Source organism: Chrysemys picta, unplaced genomic scaffold (assembly GCF_011386835.1).
Source record: "Chrysemys picta bellii isolate R12L10 unplaced genomic scaffold, ASM1138683v2 scaf335, whole genome shotgun sequence".
Classification (NCBI taxonomy): Eukaryota; Metazoa; Chordata; order Testudines; family Emydidae; genus Chrysemys; species Chrysemys picta.
Window position 1 is genome coordinate 41,147 of NW_027053042.1, and position 17,476 is coordinate 58,622.

The 17,476-nt window shown below is 46.7% G+C and overlaps 1 protein-coding gene across 2 annotated transcripts; it reads right to left on the reverse strand.

Moving 5' to 3' along the window:
* Positions 1-3,903: 3,903 nt before the first annotated feature.
* On the reverse strand, positions 3,904-12,435 carry LOC135978608 (up-regulator of cell proliferation-like). Of its 2 annotated transcripts, none has more exons than XM_065579484.1 (3): positions 12,065-12,435; positions 10,091-10,222; positions 3,904-8,924 (listed from the first exon to the last, which is right to left on the reverse strand). In XM_065579484.1, the coding sequence occupies exons 1-3, from the start codon at positions 12,345-12,347 to the stop codon at positions 4,753-4,755; spliced, it is 4,587 nt and encodes a 1,528-aa protein (XP_065435556.1). In that variant the 5' UTR covers positions 12,348-12,435; the 3' UTR covers positions 3,904-4,752. The 2 variants fall into 2 exon arrangements, with proteins under 2 accessions (XP_065435556.1, XP_065435557.1); XM_065579485.1 differs by having other exon boundaries at positions 11,756-12,204.
* Between the last annotated feature and the right edge of the window lie 5,041 nt (positions 12,436-17,476).

Consider the following 17,476-nt stretch of genomic DNA (forward strand, 5'->3'; position numbering starts at 1 on the left):
CTCCCAGAGAGGATAAGACCCTATTGCTGCTACCAGCTGACGGACTCATAGACTCATAGACTTTAAGGTCAGAAGGGACCATTATGATCATCTGGTCTGACCTCCTGCATGATGCAGGCCACAAAACCGTCCCTACCCTTACCCTGACTCTGCTGCTGAAGTCCCCAAATCATGTGGTTTAGAGACTTCAATTAGCAGAGAATCCTCCAGCTAGCGACCCCCGCCCCATGCTGCGGAGGAAGGCGAAAAACCTCCAGGGCCTCTGCCAATCTACCCTGGAGGAAAATTCCTTCCCGACCCCAAATATGGCGATTAGTAAAACCCCGAGCACGTAGGCAAGATTCTCCAGCCTGACCTTCATTAGCCATTATACTATTTACCAGCGATGGCACGCTGTTCCTTTGACTAAAATCATGTTATCCCATTAAACCATTCCCTCCATAAACGTATCTAGCTTAATCTTTAAACCAGACAGGTCCTTCGCCCCCACCGTTTCCCTCGGAAGGCTGTTCCAATATTTCACCCCTCTGACGGTCAGAAACCTTCGTCTAATTTCAAGCCTAAACTTCCCCACGGCCAGTTTATATCCATTCGTTCTCGTGTCCACATTAGTACTGAGCTGGAATAATTCCTCTCCCTCCCTGGTATTTATCCCTCTGATATATTTAAAGAGAGCAATCATATCCCCCCTCAGCCTTCGTTTGGTCAGACTAAACAACCCGAGCTCCTCTAGTCTCCTTTCATACAACAGGTTTTCCATTCCTCTGATCATCCTAGTGGCCCTTCTCTGTACCCGTTCCAGTTTGAGTTCATCTTTTTTAAACATGGGAGACCAGAACTGCACACAGTACTCCAAATGAGGTCTCACCAGTGCCTTGTACAACGGAAGCAGCACCTCCTTATCCCTACTAGATATACCTCGCCTAATGCATCCTGAAGCTACTCCTGAAGATCAAACAGCTAGAATAGCGGACAGTGCCATGAACTTGCAAATTGTGCCAGGGTAGGACTACAGGGGACATGTCAGCCAGTTGTGATGTATCATGATGGCAGCTCTGGAAACTAGCCAGTCTCTCCTGGCTTGGGATTCAGAGGGAGGGCCAGGGCCCTGGCTCTGGGCCTCTCTCCCCCAAGATGGACTTTACTGACTGTTCTTGCTTTCTGTGCTAACAAGCTCTGTTCTACACTGTGGTCCTGTCGACTATAAACCTTCTGTTTTACATGCTGGCTGAGAGTCCCGGCTGATTGCGGAGTTGGGGTGCAGGGCCCCTTTGGCTTCCCCCGGGGTCCCAACCAGGTGGACTTGCTGCGGGAAGTGCACAGTGAGACCAGAAGTGCCGAATGCTCCAGGTCAGACCCTTGAAGGCTGAAGCAGTGTAGGCTTCTTGCCCTGGTGACAATGGACTGTCTCTGTCACCCTCCCACCCCCGCTGCCCACCACCTTCCTTTGTCTCTTTCCCCGGCAAATAGGTGACCTGGCCTGCACCTCTCCATTCTCCAACACCTCCGGCTGTCACACCTGCCTTCTGGGCATCTCTGCAACAATTACACACCTGTGTCCCACCACTGAGATACTTAAGTAATACATAAGGGAAACTGAGGTACACACAGTATTCACGCAAAACAGTAAGACTCGTATACAACATAACAAGGGAAAAACTCTACTTCGTCACAGGGTCTTATTGCAGTGTAGACGTATCTGGTGTTTCCTAGTCTGCACTTGAGCATCCACACTGCATTGTAAACCTGGGTTTAGGGTTTGTAATGTAGGCTACATTTCATCCATTTCAAGAAGTAGGGGCCAGTGTTGCAGAACCATTAGACATTTGTGGCAGCAAAGATGTATCGTTTAGTAGTTCTCTGAACCTCAGCCCTTCCCCTAGCCAAGCAGAAATGTTCCCTATAGGTCTTATCACCATTAGCATCAGTCGGGTCGCTCTGGATTTACATCGGGATCACTGACTCCATTGACATCAGTGGGGTCACTCTGGATTTATGCCACGGTCACTGAGATCGGAATGTGGCTCCGGATTTGCAGCAGGCAGCGCCTCACATAGGCATGTGGTATCTGGCCTACCACTCCCATGAAGCTCTGCAGCACCCGAGTCAGAGGCGGTTTAATGTCGAACTGGCTCAAAGCGAACCAGTTTGCCGTTTCAGAATGGAAATGTTTTCAGAATTTTTCATTCTGTGAATAAAATGCAGAACTTTGACTTTTATCCCGAATCCGTATGATAAAACGAATGTCAAAATGATCAGAATCTCTCATGGCATAGAATGTATTATTTTCAACCATATCGATCGCCCATATCACCATAACTTATGAGCACTTAACTATATATTTTAAATAGAACTAAAAATATTAACATGGCAGCTTTACATCCAACACAAACTCAGGTAACATCTTGATGCTGACACCTCACGGATCTAACTCTCTACCCCAGACCAGTCTCCTTCTGTACAAGCTAAAGTCTTGGCCTGTCTCTCTGACATCCCCTCGGGGATGTTTATCCATCAGCTTAAGCACAGCATGGTTAAACCAGAGCTCTTAATCTTTCTCCCCCAGGCCCTCCCCACTAGGGCCTACCTCCTATCTCAATCACGGTGGACAACACCATCCTACTGGACTCAGCCTGGATGTGAGGACCTAGCATAGGCACCAACTCCGTGGGTGCTCTGGGGCTGGAGCACCCACAGGGAAAAAATGGTGGGTGCTGAGCACCCACCGGCAGCTCCCGAATGTGCCAGGGGGTGCTCGACCCCAGGCCCTGCCTCCACTCCCCCTTCCCCCCAGTGCCTCCTGTGTTCTGGCAGACCCTGCCAATCAGTACCTCCACCTCCCTCCCCATGCCTCCCACTCGTCGCGATCTGCTGTTTCGCGGCATGCAGGAGGCTCTGGGGCAGACCAGGAAGGAGTGAGGATGCGGTGCGCTCGGGGGAGAAGGCAGAACGGGGCAGGAAGAGGTGGGGTGGGGCACTGGAGGGAAGGGGTGGAGTGGGGGCAGGGCCTGGGGTCAAGCACTCCCCGGCACATTGGAAAGTCCAAACCACCGAGCTATCCCTCCCCCCTTTGCCATCATGTCACAGGTCAGCTGCTTGTCCTCCCTTTCAAGGCCCTTCATGGCTAATCCCCACCCGACCTATCATCCTCCTTTCACTATAAAGGTCAGCTCAGGATGGAACCTGAGACCTAACCCTTCCCCCCCCGGAATTAGGCACCTAAGTACCTTTTGAGGATCTGGGCTTAAGGGCTTTGCTGAATCAGGACCAAACTGCACACAAAATAAATCATCCCCTTGGGTCTTTCTGCGTTTTAGTTTTTTAGATGCAAAATTATTCTGGTCTTACATGGGATTAAAAAAAAATCAGTTTGTTGTAAGGAAGTATATACAGTTTCTTTAAAGGAATACAGACAGGATGGGGGTCACAGTCTAAAACCCGGTTTCCCATAATCAAAATAGAAACATAGATCACATGGCTCTTGATTTGGCTGGCAAAGCATGGTTGAACCAGCACCATATTCCAGTGTGTTACAGGCCTGCTCCAAAGTCCGGCGATGTTCAAATGTCCATGCCTTTGGATCAGGCCCTATAAACACCACCCCGTAGTACAGAGCCAGTCCACCACAGGCAAAGGATCTTGGCATATTCTGCTGCAGGAAACCACAATGGTCGATGGGATTCCCTATTCCATCCCTTGAGAGGGTGCTACATACTTTCCACTGCCCTGCTGATCAGCTTTGGCCAGCCATAGCTCCACCTTGTCCTTGAGTAGCTGCAGCAGGGAGTCATTCTTACCTCTCCACCTGCTACTGTGGAAAAGCGGAATACCCTGTATTTTGTTGCATCATCCATTTACAAGTCCCCTTTACTGTAGTATCCGAGCCCCTCACAATTCTCCATGCATTTGTTCCCATATCCCCCCCCCAGTGAGGCAGAGCAGAGCTATTCTCTCCATTGTACAGATGGGGAAACTGAGGCACAGAACAGCTAAGTGACTGTCCCAAGGTCACACAACAAGGCTGTGGCAGAGCAGGGAATTGAACCCGAGTCTTTCAAGTTAGCACCTTAACAACTGGGTCACCCTTTTTTATAATAGCTTTTAACGCTAATGCCCAGCTGAAGAGAGATTTTTCTCAATGTGTGAATTAAATATTTCAAGTTCTGCAGCACAGGGACCACCTTTTTATTCTATTTGTACAGCGCCTGGTACAGCACGATTAGGGCTTCTAGGTGCTACAGCAATCCCTATAAATAATAATAATAATTAAATATATCAGTATTTAAAAAAGAAAACTGGGAAATCCAATTCTGTCATATGCAACCATAAAACTCCTCCCATAGGTAATAAGTGGGGTTTGACCCACAAACCTCCCATTTCCCAGCATGCACTTCTACCACTGAAGCTATGGAAGTAATTATTCCTAGAGTTTTCTTTTCAACGTAAGATGTTGTCCAGACATTCTCCTCAACTGGTCAGTGTAATCCATTGTTTCCCAACCTTGACTAGCACGTGTTGGGTCACCAGTGAGGACTGAACCCAGTACTGCTGGATCTCAAAACCTGAGTCTATACTGCCTGAGGCAAAAGACCGGCTCCAGTAACTTAACGGCAGTAGCAGATTCAGACATGTATACATATACTCCAACCACTAGAGGGGGACAATGAGCCAATGATTTAGTGTGAGGTAGACTCAGCGGTAGCATTCCAGATGCAAACTCTGCTGCGGAAGATTTAGTATATTTAATACGTTTCATGGAAACACCTTAGGTTTCTTTTGTACAACCTGGAGCCAGTTTTGACCTGGCACTGAGATTGCCCCTTTAAAAGCTTCCTCTAAACTTTTCAGTGCCTGCTCTTGGGTTACATTATCCCAGTCCCCGGGCAGATCGGCTGGTTTAGTACCGTACTCTCTAGCAAACTGTTGGTTGAACGCCTTGAAAACAAACTTCCAATAGTTGGAAGTTTTGTAGCCGGAATCTGCTGGAGCACGACAGGGCAAGACACTGTTATCTTCACAAAAACAATGGCGGTAACCTATGTGGATGTGGGAATCCCTGATAAGCCACCCAGAATAGCACGGAGAATAGTCAAGTTTTGGGCCATGTGCCAAACAGGGTAAAAAGACTCTCTTAGGTTTCATTAGCCCTTGAGGCCGGTGGACTGAGGCAAAATGAATTTTGTGATCGGTGCCTTCCGCTTCACAGGGGACCTTACAGAATGGACAGCACTTCCCACAGCCAAACACGTGCTTAAAGATCTCCTCCTGGGGCTTCAGAGACAGGATGGAGAACTTAGACTCAACATCCAAGTCTTTAAACTGGGATAAGATTGCTTGCTCAAGTGCAGGCAGAAAGTCTTGAACAGCAATGGGAAACTGGTTTGGAGTTGTTGTATTAATAAGCTGGATTCTGGCTAACCTGTCCCTGGATATTACAAGATCCCTTTGCAAATATTTGAAAAAACTGCCTAAAAAGTCAGTCTGAGTCTTGGAGTTCTCCAGAGCATCCCTGATTTTCTTTATTACTGTGGACAGAAGCTCTCTCTCCAAATCTTCCACGCCCCTAGTCTCTTTGTAGTGATCTAACAGGTGTGTCCATATCCACGTTTTGGCAAACTCTTCGTAGTTATTAATATATTTCACATAGCCATCAAAGTTCATCTCCTCCAAGAGTCTACTCAGCATCCAAAATTGGAAGAAGCTCCGATTGCCATATCCAATCCCCTGTGCACTCTTGCGAAAATTATCCACTATTTTTATACCAAGCATCCTATTAACATAATCCACCAGGGCAGGCCTCAGACACGCCTCACAGAATATCCTGATCCCCTTTGGAAAGGTGGAAAGGTTTCTTTTCCTGCAGTGTCCCAACAGACCGTCCGCTTTCCCTTTCATTGTTTTCATGTTCACGGCTTGGATCTGATGGTTCAATCTCTCAGGGCTGCTTTGGTGGTCAAGTGCTTCTTCACACTTTCTGAGCCAATACCGTCCAAGTTCTTTCGTCAGGCCATTGGTGCTCCTGATGAAATCTTCCCTGTACTGCCCTGTCAGAAGCACATTTGCAGCTCCGCTTCCAATGTAGTTTTGCAAAGAATCCAAGACCCTCCGTTCTTCTTGCTGCAGTTTCTGCCAAGTTTCACGGTTTAACCTGCTTAAAGCCACATGGTCTACTTCAGCTTGAGGTTGATTCTGGATAAAAGTTTCTTGCTCAGACACCCAGAGATGCATCTCCTTGCGGAAATCCCATTCCCATTCAGAATACTTTGTAAACAGCTGGTTATACGAGTGAGCCACAAAGCTATTTCTCAAACTGAAGGTAGAATTTGAATGTTTTATAGCATTCCACAAGCTCCTTACCCATTCACTAAACTGGGGGATGTCCTTAAGGGGTCTATTAGATGAGTATCGTCTCATGAATTCAATCAGGTATTTCTTTAGCTCAAACACACTCTCACTGTATTCCATGTTCACTGGAGCCATGGGAGGGACTCCATGCCACAAGCCAGGGATGTACCAATTGTATTTCTCTGCATCATTATGTATAATACCAGGAAATTTCGTTTTCCTGATTCCTTTTTCTGTACAAGCTGCGGCAATGGTCATTTCATCCAGCGGCTCCAGGAGCTGATACCCATCTCCCGTGTTTTGTTCATGTGCGGACACATCACTGACGTTCTGATGCACAAATTGGCAGTTTGGATGTTGCCTGATTTTCTTCATTTTCAGAAGTGTATCTAGCGTAATTTGCAGAACACCCTTCATTTCGGTGGCGTTCTCCATGGCCATGTTAACAATGGTTATGTCACTCAGTCCAATCACCAGTGTGGCCAGCTCATTGTCATGTTGATAACTGTCCTCCAACTTGGCCAGTTCGGGGGCTTTCAAGCCTTCTGTGTCTATCACCAGGATGACATCACAGCCCAGCTCCTGCCGAAAGTTCTCTGCCACTTTAATGACTGACATGAAGGCTCCTCGTGTACATCGGCCACTGCTCACTGCAAACTGCAGGCCGAACATGGTGTTGAGGAGGGTGGATTTCCCAGTGCTCTGCCCTCCCAGCACCGTTAGAACCAGCATTCTGGACCTTCCCCCCAGCTTGGCATGGAGCTGGGTCAGAACATCTGTCACCCAGTGCAGTGGGATGTTGGATACATCTCCGTCGATTAGTTCTAGAGGAAACCCTTCCAGCATCAGGTCAGCTGCTATGCCTGGGAGATGGATGAGTTGCCTTTGGGTTTTTAGCTTTTTTCCTTCCTTCACCATTGCACATTCAGCTTCATAAAACTGCCCCAACCCACGCATGAAATGCTCAACCCCTAAGGAACTGGAGGAAATTGGTTCATGCAGTTTTGCTCTATGTTGGGGATCATCTCCTCTAACATGACATTTCTCCTTATAGTCAGCCTGCAGGCTGGAGAGATTGCCCTGAGCAATATGACCCAGATGGTATTTCATCCACTTTAGGAAGTAGTGTGTTTCCACTTGAGAGAGTTTTCCTAGCCCAGTAATAAACTTGACCATCCCATCAGTAAGCTCACATTTATCCGGCCGGGTATATAAGTCCAACCATTCCTCTCTTTGCTGAGATGCATGGAGCCCAGAGGCTGCGTCCCCTTGCTGTTGCATTCGGAACAGCTCTTTCTCCGCCTTGGCCAACTTTTTGCACAGACTCCCTGGGAGTCTCAACATTTCCCTCTTGTACTTTGCCACGTCCTTTATTTCCGCTGTGATTCCTGCCACCCGTTTGCTCGCACTTTGGCATTCCTCAGAGTCCTCGTCCACCCAGATACCTAATTCTCGTGCTGTCGCAGCCGTGTCTGCCACGGAGGCTCTCTTGAGAGAGGACTCCATGAGGCTTCCAATGGTGAGCTGCAGCTTCTCCACAAACTGAGCATGATTTAGGGTGTTCTCTCTCATCAGCACACTTAGTTTGTCTAGTTTCAGCACCGACTCTAATTTATACAGGAATTGCAGGGTCTCCTCGGGTTTCTCAATCTTGCAGTTAAAGATGAAGTAGTATTTAGTGGCTGATCCCTGCAGAGATGATAAGAGCGTGTATTGTCTCTCGTTGATACTCTCAGTAACAATGAACACTGCTGAGGAGACCTCTGTTAAAAAGCTGAACTGCAGCCAGTGGGACTCAATGTCTCCACGCAGGTTTGTAACCGCAACGGGTTCTGGGAAAAGGTCTGAATTTTCCTTCCCAGCAGGGAAATACCAGGAAATCTCGACCAGCCCATCTGCGATTTCCCGAGGGATGTTCCCAGACTCCATGTCCCGATGGATGAAGAAATCGTGGTGCTGCTCGGAGGGGCTGAGAACCTCATTGAGGAGTTTGGACTTGGAGAAGCTGCAGCTCCCCAACCGCACAAAGGAAATGGTTGGCATTGCTGTGAGCACCAGGCTCTCCTCTCTGAACCCTCTGCTCTCTGCCAGGGAGTGCGGCCTCCACTTCCTCACAATGTCCCTCATGGCCCACAGCATTAGGGTGCACTTGGGGGTTTCGAGGGCAGGTAGCAGCAGAGGGAGGGCAAACTGGCACATGGACATTTTGGACAGGATCTCCTGCTGTAGGAAACTGTCTGAGCAAAGCAAAACAGCACAGAGAACATCGAGGGAGTGCAGAGAATTGCTACTGTCCATGTTACTCAGAGAAAGATTATTGTAATCAACATGTGCTTTCTGCACCTCATTGGACTCTTGATCATCAGATGCCCCATGCACAGGCCTTGTGCTTCTGGCCGTCCCATTCAGAGCCATGACTTTCCTCAGGAAATGCCATGGTAAATCCCCTAAGGTGATAAGAGCCCAGTTCTTTATGCTCTCTGGGTTGATCTCTTGGAGATCCCTCAGTCTGAGCTGCCTGCTTCTGTATTGCTCCAAGTTCAACTTCTCCAGAACTCCCTGTGTGGCTCGTCTTCTCTCTGCAGAAAAAAATAAGAACATGACATTTACCCATGTCCAGCCTCCTCCAACTTTTACTGTGCCCATTTCCAGATGTCCAGCCCCACAAGTTTAATTCTGACCCCCTACACCTTCACACCACCCATCCCCAACCTTAACTCTGCTTCTTTACCTATGTACACCCTCCTCTAACCTTAACTCTGGCCCCTTACACCTTCGCACCACCCATCCCCAACCTTAACTCTGCCTCTTTACCTATGTACGCCCTCCTCTAACCTTAACTCTGGCCCCTTACACCTTCACACCACCCATCCCCAACCTTAACTCTGCCTCTTTACCCATGTCCATCCGCCTCTAGCCTTAACTCTGCCCTGTTACCCTTGTCTATCATCCCCCATATTAAGTGTTCCCCTTTTCACAACGCCTCATCTTGCTTTCAGCTACAAGTCACAGGCTCTTCTTCCCTGCCACCCGTGACATAATGCCTTAAACATTGCAGTCACCCCATACTCTCTGGCTGACTGCCAGGAGCTGGGATTGGACAACAGGGGATGGATCACTCAATGATTGCCCCATTCTGTTCATTCCCTCTGCAGCATCTGGTATTGGCCAGTGTTGGAAGACAGGATACTGGGCTAGATGGACCATTGGCCTGACCCAGTATGGCCATTCTTATGGTATAAGCTGGATCCCAGACTGCCCCCCTCACTCCCATGTTAGGACCAGAGGCCATACCCTCTGTCTTATACTTCTCCATATAAGGATATGCGTCTCTCCCACCCCCTCCTGATCACCACCTTACTATTGGCTAGATAGCCCACTCTACCTCAATTTACCCTCCCACAACTGGTCAGAGTCCCCACCTCCATGCACAGACCAGATGGATGCTCTTCCCATCTCGTTCATGATATGTAGGCACTGAGACGCTCTCGCTACCAGCCCCATACACCCCCATGCACCCCGGATCCCTCAGCACCTGCCATATGCAGGTGGGGTGAGTGCAGGTTACTTCATTGTACAGCTAAATCTCTGGCTATTGCAATTCATGTGTACATCACAGGAGTCTTGAATGTCCTTCATGTGGCAGCTAATGGGGCTATCCCCTGGGAGTGGAGTATGGAGGACGCAGTTACATTGCTTTCCTGGACTGCATCCCTTGCAGAGACGAGTTTGTAAATGCAAATACCTTGGGAAATGTCTCTCTCCTCTGGTTCTGGGTGTCTCTGAGTCTCTGATTCCTGCTCTGGGTTAAAATCACCTTTCTCCCCCAGCTCTGGGGCTTGTGGCGTGTCCGAGTTCTGCTTCCGTCTTAAAAGATCTAGCAAGGAAAACAAGAGGAAGCACAAATGAATGGCTCTCAGTCACTGACCCCCTCCAGCTCGGGCATCTCGAACTCCTGCCTCAGTGAGCAAACAGGAACAATCTGCAAACAAGGAGAGATTGGTTTAAAGTGCTCAGTCTGGGGCAGTCGGAAATGAGCTGGTTGTGGGTCTCTCTATATAAACCTTTGGGGGGGTGTTTCTTAGCATAAATGGGGCATTTGTGGGGTTGTTTTTTTTAAAAAAAAGAATACAGCACACAGTACAATATTTTTTAAAATTTGATCTTAGAAATGGAGATTTTGGGTATCTCTGTGGGCATGGTCAGAGTCTGTGCATGTGTGTATGTGGAGTCAGTGTGTACGAATGCAGTCAGTGTATGGGTGTAAAGTGAGAGTCTGTGTGTGTGTGTGTGTGTGTGTTTTTGTGCGTGTGCAGGCAATGTGTGTACATGCAATCAGTGTATGTATGGTCAGTGTGTGTGTGCAGTCGTGTGTATGTGCAATATGTGTACATGGGATCAGTGCACACTTGTGTGTGTACATTGCAATCAGTGTGTGTACATTCAATCATGTGCGGATGTGTTCAATCAGTGTGTGTGTATGTGTGTGTGCACGTGCAGTCAATGTGTGAATGCAGTCAGTATATCTGCAGTGAATGTGCGGGTTAGTGTGTGTGGTCTGTGTGGGTGTGCCTACTCAGTGTGGGTGTACATAGTCGGTGTAGTTGTACATAGTTCAGGTAACTAGGCATGCACGTGTGTGTGTGTGTGTGTGTGAAAAACATATTAAAAGGAAACCACCACCTGTGAAATCTAGTCAGTTTCAGAAAATGAGTGAGTAATGGTTTCAGACTCTGTCTCAGCATTGTGCTAGGTGCTTTTCAGACAAACTCCCTACCTCTGCCTCCCCCCACCTCCTACCTGAGATCAAGATTCCCTCACTCACCCCCCTCCTGCTGCCGCCCCCCCATTCCTCCCCGATGAGTACAGGGCACCTCACTGCCTCTGGGCTGTTGGCCCTTCATTTTCAGTTTGTACCAATTTTCACACTTAAAAAAAAAAAAAAACAGATGAAATTCCCAGGAAATTTAAAACAAAATAAAAGCAAGAAAATGAGGGGCCTCGGCAATATTATATGTGCCGGTTTTGGGGGTGCCTGCAAATGAACTCCGTGTGCAAAACGTAGCAGTGGGATGGCTAACTGCCTGATCTGTGGGTGCAATATTTTTGATCCTGGTGAAATATGTCAAGGCTGAGGCCTAACTGACAATTTTGTCTTAGAGAAACAAGGCGGGTGAGGTCATACCTTTTATTGAACTCACTTCTGTTGGTGAGAGAGACAAGCTTTCATGCCACACAGAGCTCTTCTTCAGGTATGACCTCCTCACCCGCCTTGTTTCTCTAATATCCTGAGACCACCATGGCTACAACTACACTGCACGCAGTTTAGGCTGACACGTTTCACATTCTGGACTCTGGAGTGGTGCTGCCAGTTGGTCGATCCCAACAGAAGCGTCTTTCGGTGCCTTACCACAAAGGGCACATAGTCCACCCTCATGTGACATGCCCAGGTTGTCAGCTGTCTGCAGAGCTCAGTTATTGCTGGGAGCTAAGGCCAAAGAACTGAAGGGATCAGTGCTCCTGGCCTTTCACGTGCTTCCAGCTAGGGACGGTTTCTAGTTGGGCTCAGGCACCTAGGTAACAGGCAGCAGCAGCTGATCACAGAAAGGGAAGAATCACCCAGAGAGAGAACAGATTTGTTAGTCCACCGAGTCTCTCCCCACCTCAGTCACTTGCAGGAGGGGCAGGTCGGAATCGCTCTCTCTGGCTTATGCCTTACCAGCTGAAATAGCCTCGGTGAGTCTCTCTGCTAGTGCTCTGTGCTTGATTTCTCTCAGCACCTGCACAGCCACCTCCACCCCGTAGCGCTCCCCGTAGTGCCTGATCAGCAGGTCAGTAACATCCACCGGATCCCCTTTCTCCAGCCGGCCCCAGGGAATGGCTTGGTATCCCTTCTCCAGCTGAATCCTTTTCAACTTGTGCTTGAATCTCTTGAGATCATCCTCCCCCAGGTCATCCAGGGTCTCTAGCAGCAAGGAGTTGCTGCTGCCTGTCTTCTCCATACCACCCCCTCAGCCAGGACCCAAAGCAAACTGCTGGGCCATCACCGAGAAAGAGAGAACCAGGAAGCAGCTAGACCAAAATTGAAACTAAAACCCTGCTGAGTTCAGCAGAGCCCTCCCATTGCACTTCCTGTGACAGCTCCCCAAAGGACACTATACAGGGCTAAGCATGTCACTTACCATTCCAACTGCAAATCCTCCAGGCACCCACTAAATAGGTCTGCCCGTCTGATTTTAAGAAAGGAATGCAAGCTGTGAAATCAAACACACCCCAAAAGTGACTATTCCCAGGCAAGGCCTAGGTGTTCTGTTCTATATCTGGGACTTGGGAGGCCTGGTTCAATGGCCTGTGTGACCTTGGCCAAGTCACTTACTTAGGCCCATGAGAGTTCGGCACCTGCATTCCGACTCCTAGATTCCAAGGCCAGAAAGGACCATTCTGAGCATGATCTCCTGTGATCTGACCTCTGTGTCACACGAGCCAGGGAATTTCCCCAAATAACTCCGAGATGTTTTTAGAAAAACATCCCATCTTGATTTGGACATTGGCAGTGATGGAGCATCCACCACGACCCTTGGTAAATTCTTCCAGTGGTTAACTCCCCCCACTATTAAAAATGTTCAACTTATTTCTAGTCTGAATTGGTCTAGCTTCAACTTCCAGCCGTTGGATCATGTCAGACCTTTGTCTACCAGACTGAAGAGCCCATTACTAAATATTTGTTTTCCTTGAAGACACTTATAAGCTGTAATCAAGTTACCGCTTAATTTCTTTGTTAAACTAAGGCTGTGTCTACACTACGGACCTTACGGTGGCACAGCTGTACCACTGCTGTAAAGTCTCCCATGTAGCCGCTCTGTGTCGACAGAAGAGAGCTCTCCTGCTGGCAACTCCGAACGAGTGGCGGTAGCTATGTCGGTGGGAGAGCATCTCCCACCGACATCGCGCTGTTCACACCAGCGCTTTTGTCGGTGAAACTTTTGTTGGTCGGAGTGTGTTTTTTTACCACACCACTGACCGACAAAAGTTTTACCAACAAAAGTTCTAGTGCAGACAAAGCCTTGATAGATTGAGCTCTTTGAATCTGTCACTATAAGGCAGGTTTTCCAATACTTTAATCATTCTCGTGGCTCTTCTCTGAACCCTCTCCACGTTATCAACATCCTTCTTGAATTGTGGGCAGCAGAACTGGACATGGGATTCCAGCAGCGGTAGCACCAGTGCCAAACACAGAGGATCTCCTGTTGTAGGAAGCTGTTTGAGCAAAGCAGAACGGCACAGAGAACATTGAGGGGGTGCAGAGAAACTCTGGCTTCTGTGTCTCTATGCCAAGATATCCTGTGTTAGTCACTAATTCCTGTATCATCTGAAGCCCAGATCAAATGGCTAGTACTTCTGGCCCCCACATTCAAAGCCCCCCATGGCTTTTCTCAGGAATTGCCAAGGAAGAGTGCCTAGCGTCCGAATGGGCCAGTCCTTTGCACTTTCTGGGTGAATTTCCAGGCCATCGCTCTGCCTGAGCAGTTTGCTTCTGTGAAACTCTTAGCTCTGACAGGACTTTCTGAAATTGTCTTCTCACCTCTGTAGAAAGATGTGAAAATGGGCCCAAGTTTTCAGAGCTGAAGAAATTCTGTTTGAGGCACAAAACTTATTGATTTTATTTTTCTTTGAGGGTAAATATGTATGTTGATGTTGGGTCAATAATGTGGCGGAGTGGAACACATTACATGTGCTTTCCCCCCCCAAATGCCTATAGTTCCAACCCTTCAGTGAGCTCTGTGCAGACAGGGGGCGGCATTATATTGGCTGCTGTACGTACCCTTAGTAAGGGCCTTGTGTATAAAGGGGAGTTCATTTGCACTCATTCTTTGCACACCAACTAGCGCATATTATTAGACAGTCTGCAAGAATTGTGTACATTTTGTTAATTTGTGTCCTTTCCGCCAAATTGTAAAACAAAACAACTAGCCAAACCAAACCAAAACCGCCCCCACTTTTTTTTTGACATTTGCAAAATGAAACTTTTTTTTTTAAGTTTGAAATGACTTTTCAGTTCAAAATGTCCTTTAACTAAGCAATAACTACTGAACTGCTACGAAGCGACAGGGAAGAGCCACTTAGAGATGTCTACAAATAAATGAAAAGAAGTAAAAGACAACATCTTATCAGTGTGAGAGGGAGCTGAGGGGAACTGCCTTGTGTCGGAGACTCTGTCTTCAACTGTTTCTCTTTATTCCTCCAATTGTTCCTTTTGCAAACATTTTGCTGCAAAGTACACAGCATCCAAAATAAATCCTCATCCATCAAATTCACTTAACAATATAAAAGTACAATGTTAATTTAAGAGCCTGTCTGCTGCTTCCCAGACATGACAGTAGAACAAAGCATGTAGCATGGGCCAGACCATAGAGGGACCTGTAATGAATTCCACTTTCTATTGCATGCACAGACAGTTGCTAGCCACAAGATACCTGGGTTGTGCAGGTCTTGATCTATTCTCCAGCTATTCTCCATTGTCCCTGGATTAACTGCTCACTGGATTTCACCTTTGCTCCAGCAGTCTTGAGAAAATGTAAGAGGATGCCATTTTCTGGGACCCTGCCTAGGAATTCAGAGCTAACCCTGCTGAATCAGAGGTTAGAACCCCGCATAGAGATGCAGTTGTTTGTGCTGACTCACCCTTGTGTCAGACCAGGTGAATTCTATCAGCCCTGAGCAGGGGGTACCGAAAGTTTCTGAATGTCTCAATGAGACAGAATAAAACTAGGGGAAAGAACATAAGAGATTTTGTAGGGAAGGCCATAGGCACAGCTAAGCTCAGCAGAAATGTTTGGTTGAGGATTGTTTTCGCTGGTAGGTGTTAGTAAGAAAGACAAGTTACAGGTAGAGAGCAAGTTTCAACAACCAAAGAGAAACCCACCTGAATACAGGGATGTTTTTTCAGTGTAACTAATGTGGTTAGTCATTAAACACATACTCAGAATGTTTATTTAGGGTATTTCAATCACCTTTAATTGTAGCATAAATTGATGGGTGATTGGAATTGTATTGAAAAAAAATCGGTTTCCTTATTAATCTTCCTTAGGAATCATGAATTTTATTTGTTTCTCCATAGAAAAAGAATTACATATTTTACATCACATGCTCTATTTGCTTCCTTTAAAAAAAAGGAAAAAAGGAATTATTCTTCCTTGTTCTGTCAAAATAGAACTCACTCACTTATACAGACTTTCTCAGCAATTGGGCTATTTCATCACACTTTTTTTAATGCTCTCAGTACCTGCTCTTTGGTTATTTCCTCCCACTCCTCTGGGAGATCAGCAGGCAGAGCATCGTACTCTCTAGCAAACTGGTGATTGAATTCCTTGAAAACAAACTTCCAGTAATCAGAAGCCACGATGCTGGGATCAGGCTGGATGTACCAGTCTGGGTAACAGTCACGATAATCTTTGTAAGGATGAGGTTTCCATTCTGTGTCTGAATTTTGGAATTTGTTATTATAAAGTACATCAGTAGAGCATAAAGAATAATGAAGCTTTTTAGCATGGCTATTCCTGAATCTCTGTAGACTTTGAGGCCGATGCACTGATGCAAAATGCTCCCTGTGATGACGGCTGTCTGCCTCACAAGGGACTTTACAGAATGGGCACTGCTTCCCACAGCCAAACACTCGTTTAAAGATTTCATCCTGGGGCTTCACTGACAGACTGGAGAATTTAGACTCAACTTCCAAATCTTGAAATTCAGCTAAGATTTGCTGTTCTAGATCAGGAAGGAAGGACTGAATACAAGCAAAGAAACTCCCAGTGTCTGTTGTGTTGAGAGCCCATACACCCACTAAACTGTAACTGGGGATGACTAGGTCCTTCTGTATCATCTCACAAAAATGGAATAAAAATGCACAGACTGTTCTAGTCTTTTTATCTTTGGTCATTTCCAGTGCGTCCCTGATTTTCTTTATTATTGTGGACAGAATCTCTTTCTCCAAATCTTGCAAGCCCTCCGACTGGTAGTAGTTATCTAACAGACATCTCCATGTCCAGGATTTCACAATTTTTTCATAGTTATTAATGTATTCTACATAGTTGTCAAAGTTCATCTCCTCCAGCAGCTTCTTCTGCACTGTGAAGTGGAAGACACTCCGGCTGCGGTATTCAGTGGACTTCCCCCTGCTGAGAAAGTCATCCACTATTTCCATTCCAAGTCTGTTATTAACATAATCTTTCAGGGCAGGTTTCAGACACCGATCACAGAAATCCTGGACCCTGTTTTCACAGGAATCCGTCTCCAAATAAAGATATTTAAATATGGAGAGATACTGAGGTTTCAGCTGTTCCACATGTTGCTGAGGATAATTTCCTTTGATAAAATCTTTATTCATCTTCTGAAATGCATAAGCCGCCTTCCACAAAATGTGAAATTTCAGGTCAGTTTCAAAGGAAAGGGTAGTGGGAAGTTTCCGAACATCCTCCTCTTGGAGCCTCTTATTAACCATATTCAGCAGTTCTCTGAAGTAGGTTTCATCGTAGCCTGCTTTGGACCTTACTTTTGCTTCAGTGTAACTGAAGAAGTGGGCTGTAGTCCACGAAAGCTTATGCTCTAATAAATTTGTTAGTCTCTAAGGTGCCACAAGTACTCCTGTTCTTGTAGTGTAACTAATGCACTTGGCCATTAAGGATTTAGCCAGTACTTCTAGTCTATGATAGCATTCCTGTGTAAACCATGGAATCAGAGCTTTAAAACATGGCAAGTCTAAGTACTGCTGTTTCATTGGGAATGACTTGGTTTCACAACTCAACAAGGTTTTCATGGTTACGGATGCCAAAGTATCAACAGTTGCTCCATTACTCAGATCCTTTGCGAGTTGGAACATCATCTCCTGAGTTATGGCACATTCCTGTGAAAATGCAAACGGTAACTCTGATAAAGTTTTTCTCCACATTATTTCAAATTCACTCTCCAGTTCCCTATTGTCTAATTTCTGTTGTCTTCTCCTGCAGTCTCTCCCGAGTCTGTCTAGATTCTCTTCAATGGTTTTCATGTACTCCAACTTTAGAAACCCTACCTTGAGCCAGTATTTTCTAATATAAATGGATTCCTCCAACTTGTTTATTGCATAATGTTCAAG

Bases quoted from the DNA above. Each gene is read 5' to 3' on its own strand.
- LOC135978608 (XM_065579484.1), bottom strand. From the start codon at position 12,347: ATGGAGAAGACAGGCAGCAGCAACTCCTTGCTGCTAGAGACCCTGGAT. The intron at 10,223-12,064 runs GTAAGGCATAAG...TTTCCTTGCTAG, and splicing joins CACCGAGGCTATTTCAGCTG to ATCTTTTAAGACGGAAGCAG. The intron at 8,925-10,090 runs GTATTTGCATTT...TTTTTTCTGCAG, and splicing joins GGAGAGAGACATTTCCCAAG to AGAGAAGACGAGCCACACAG.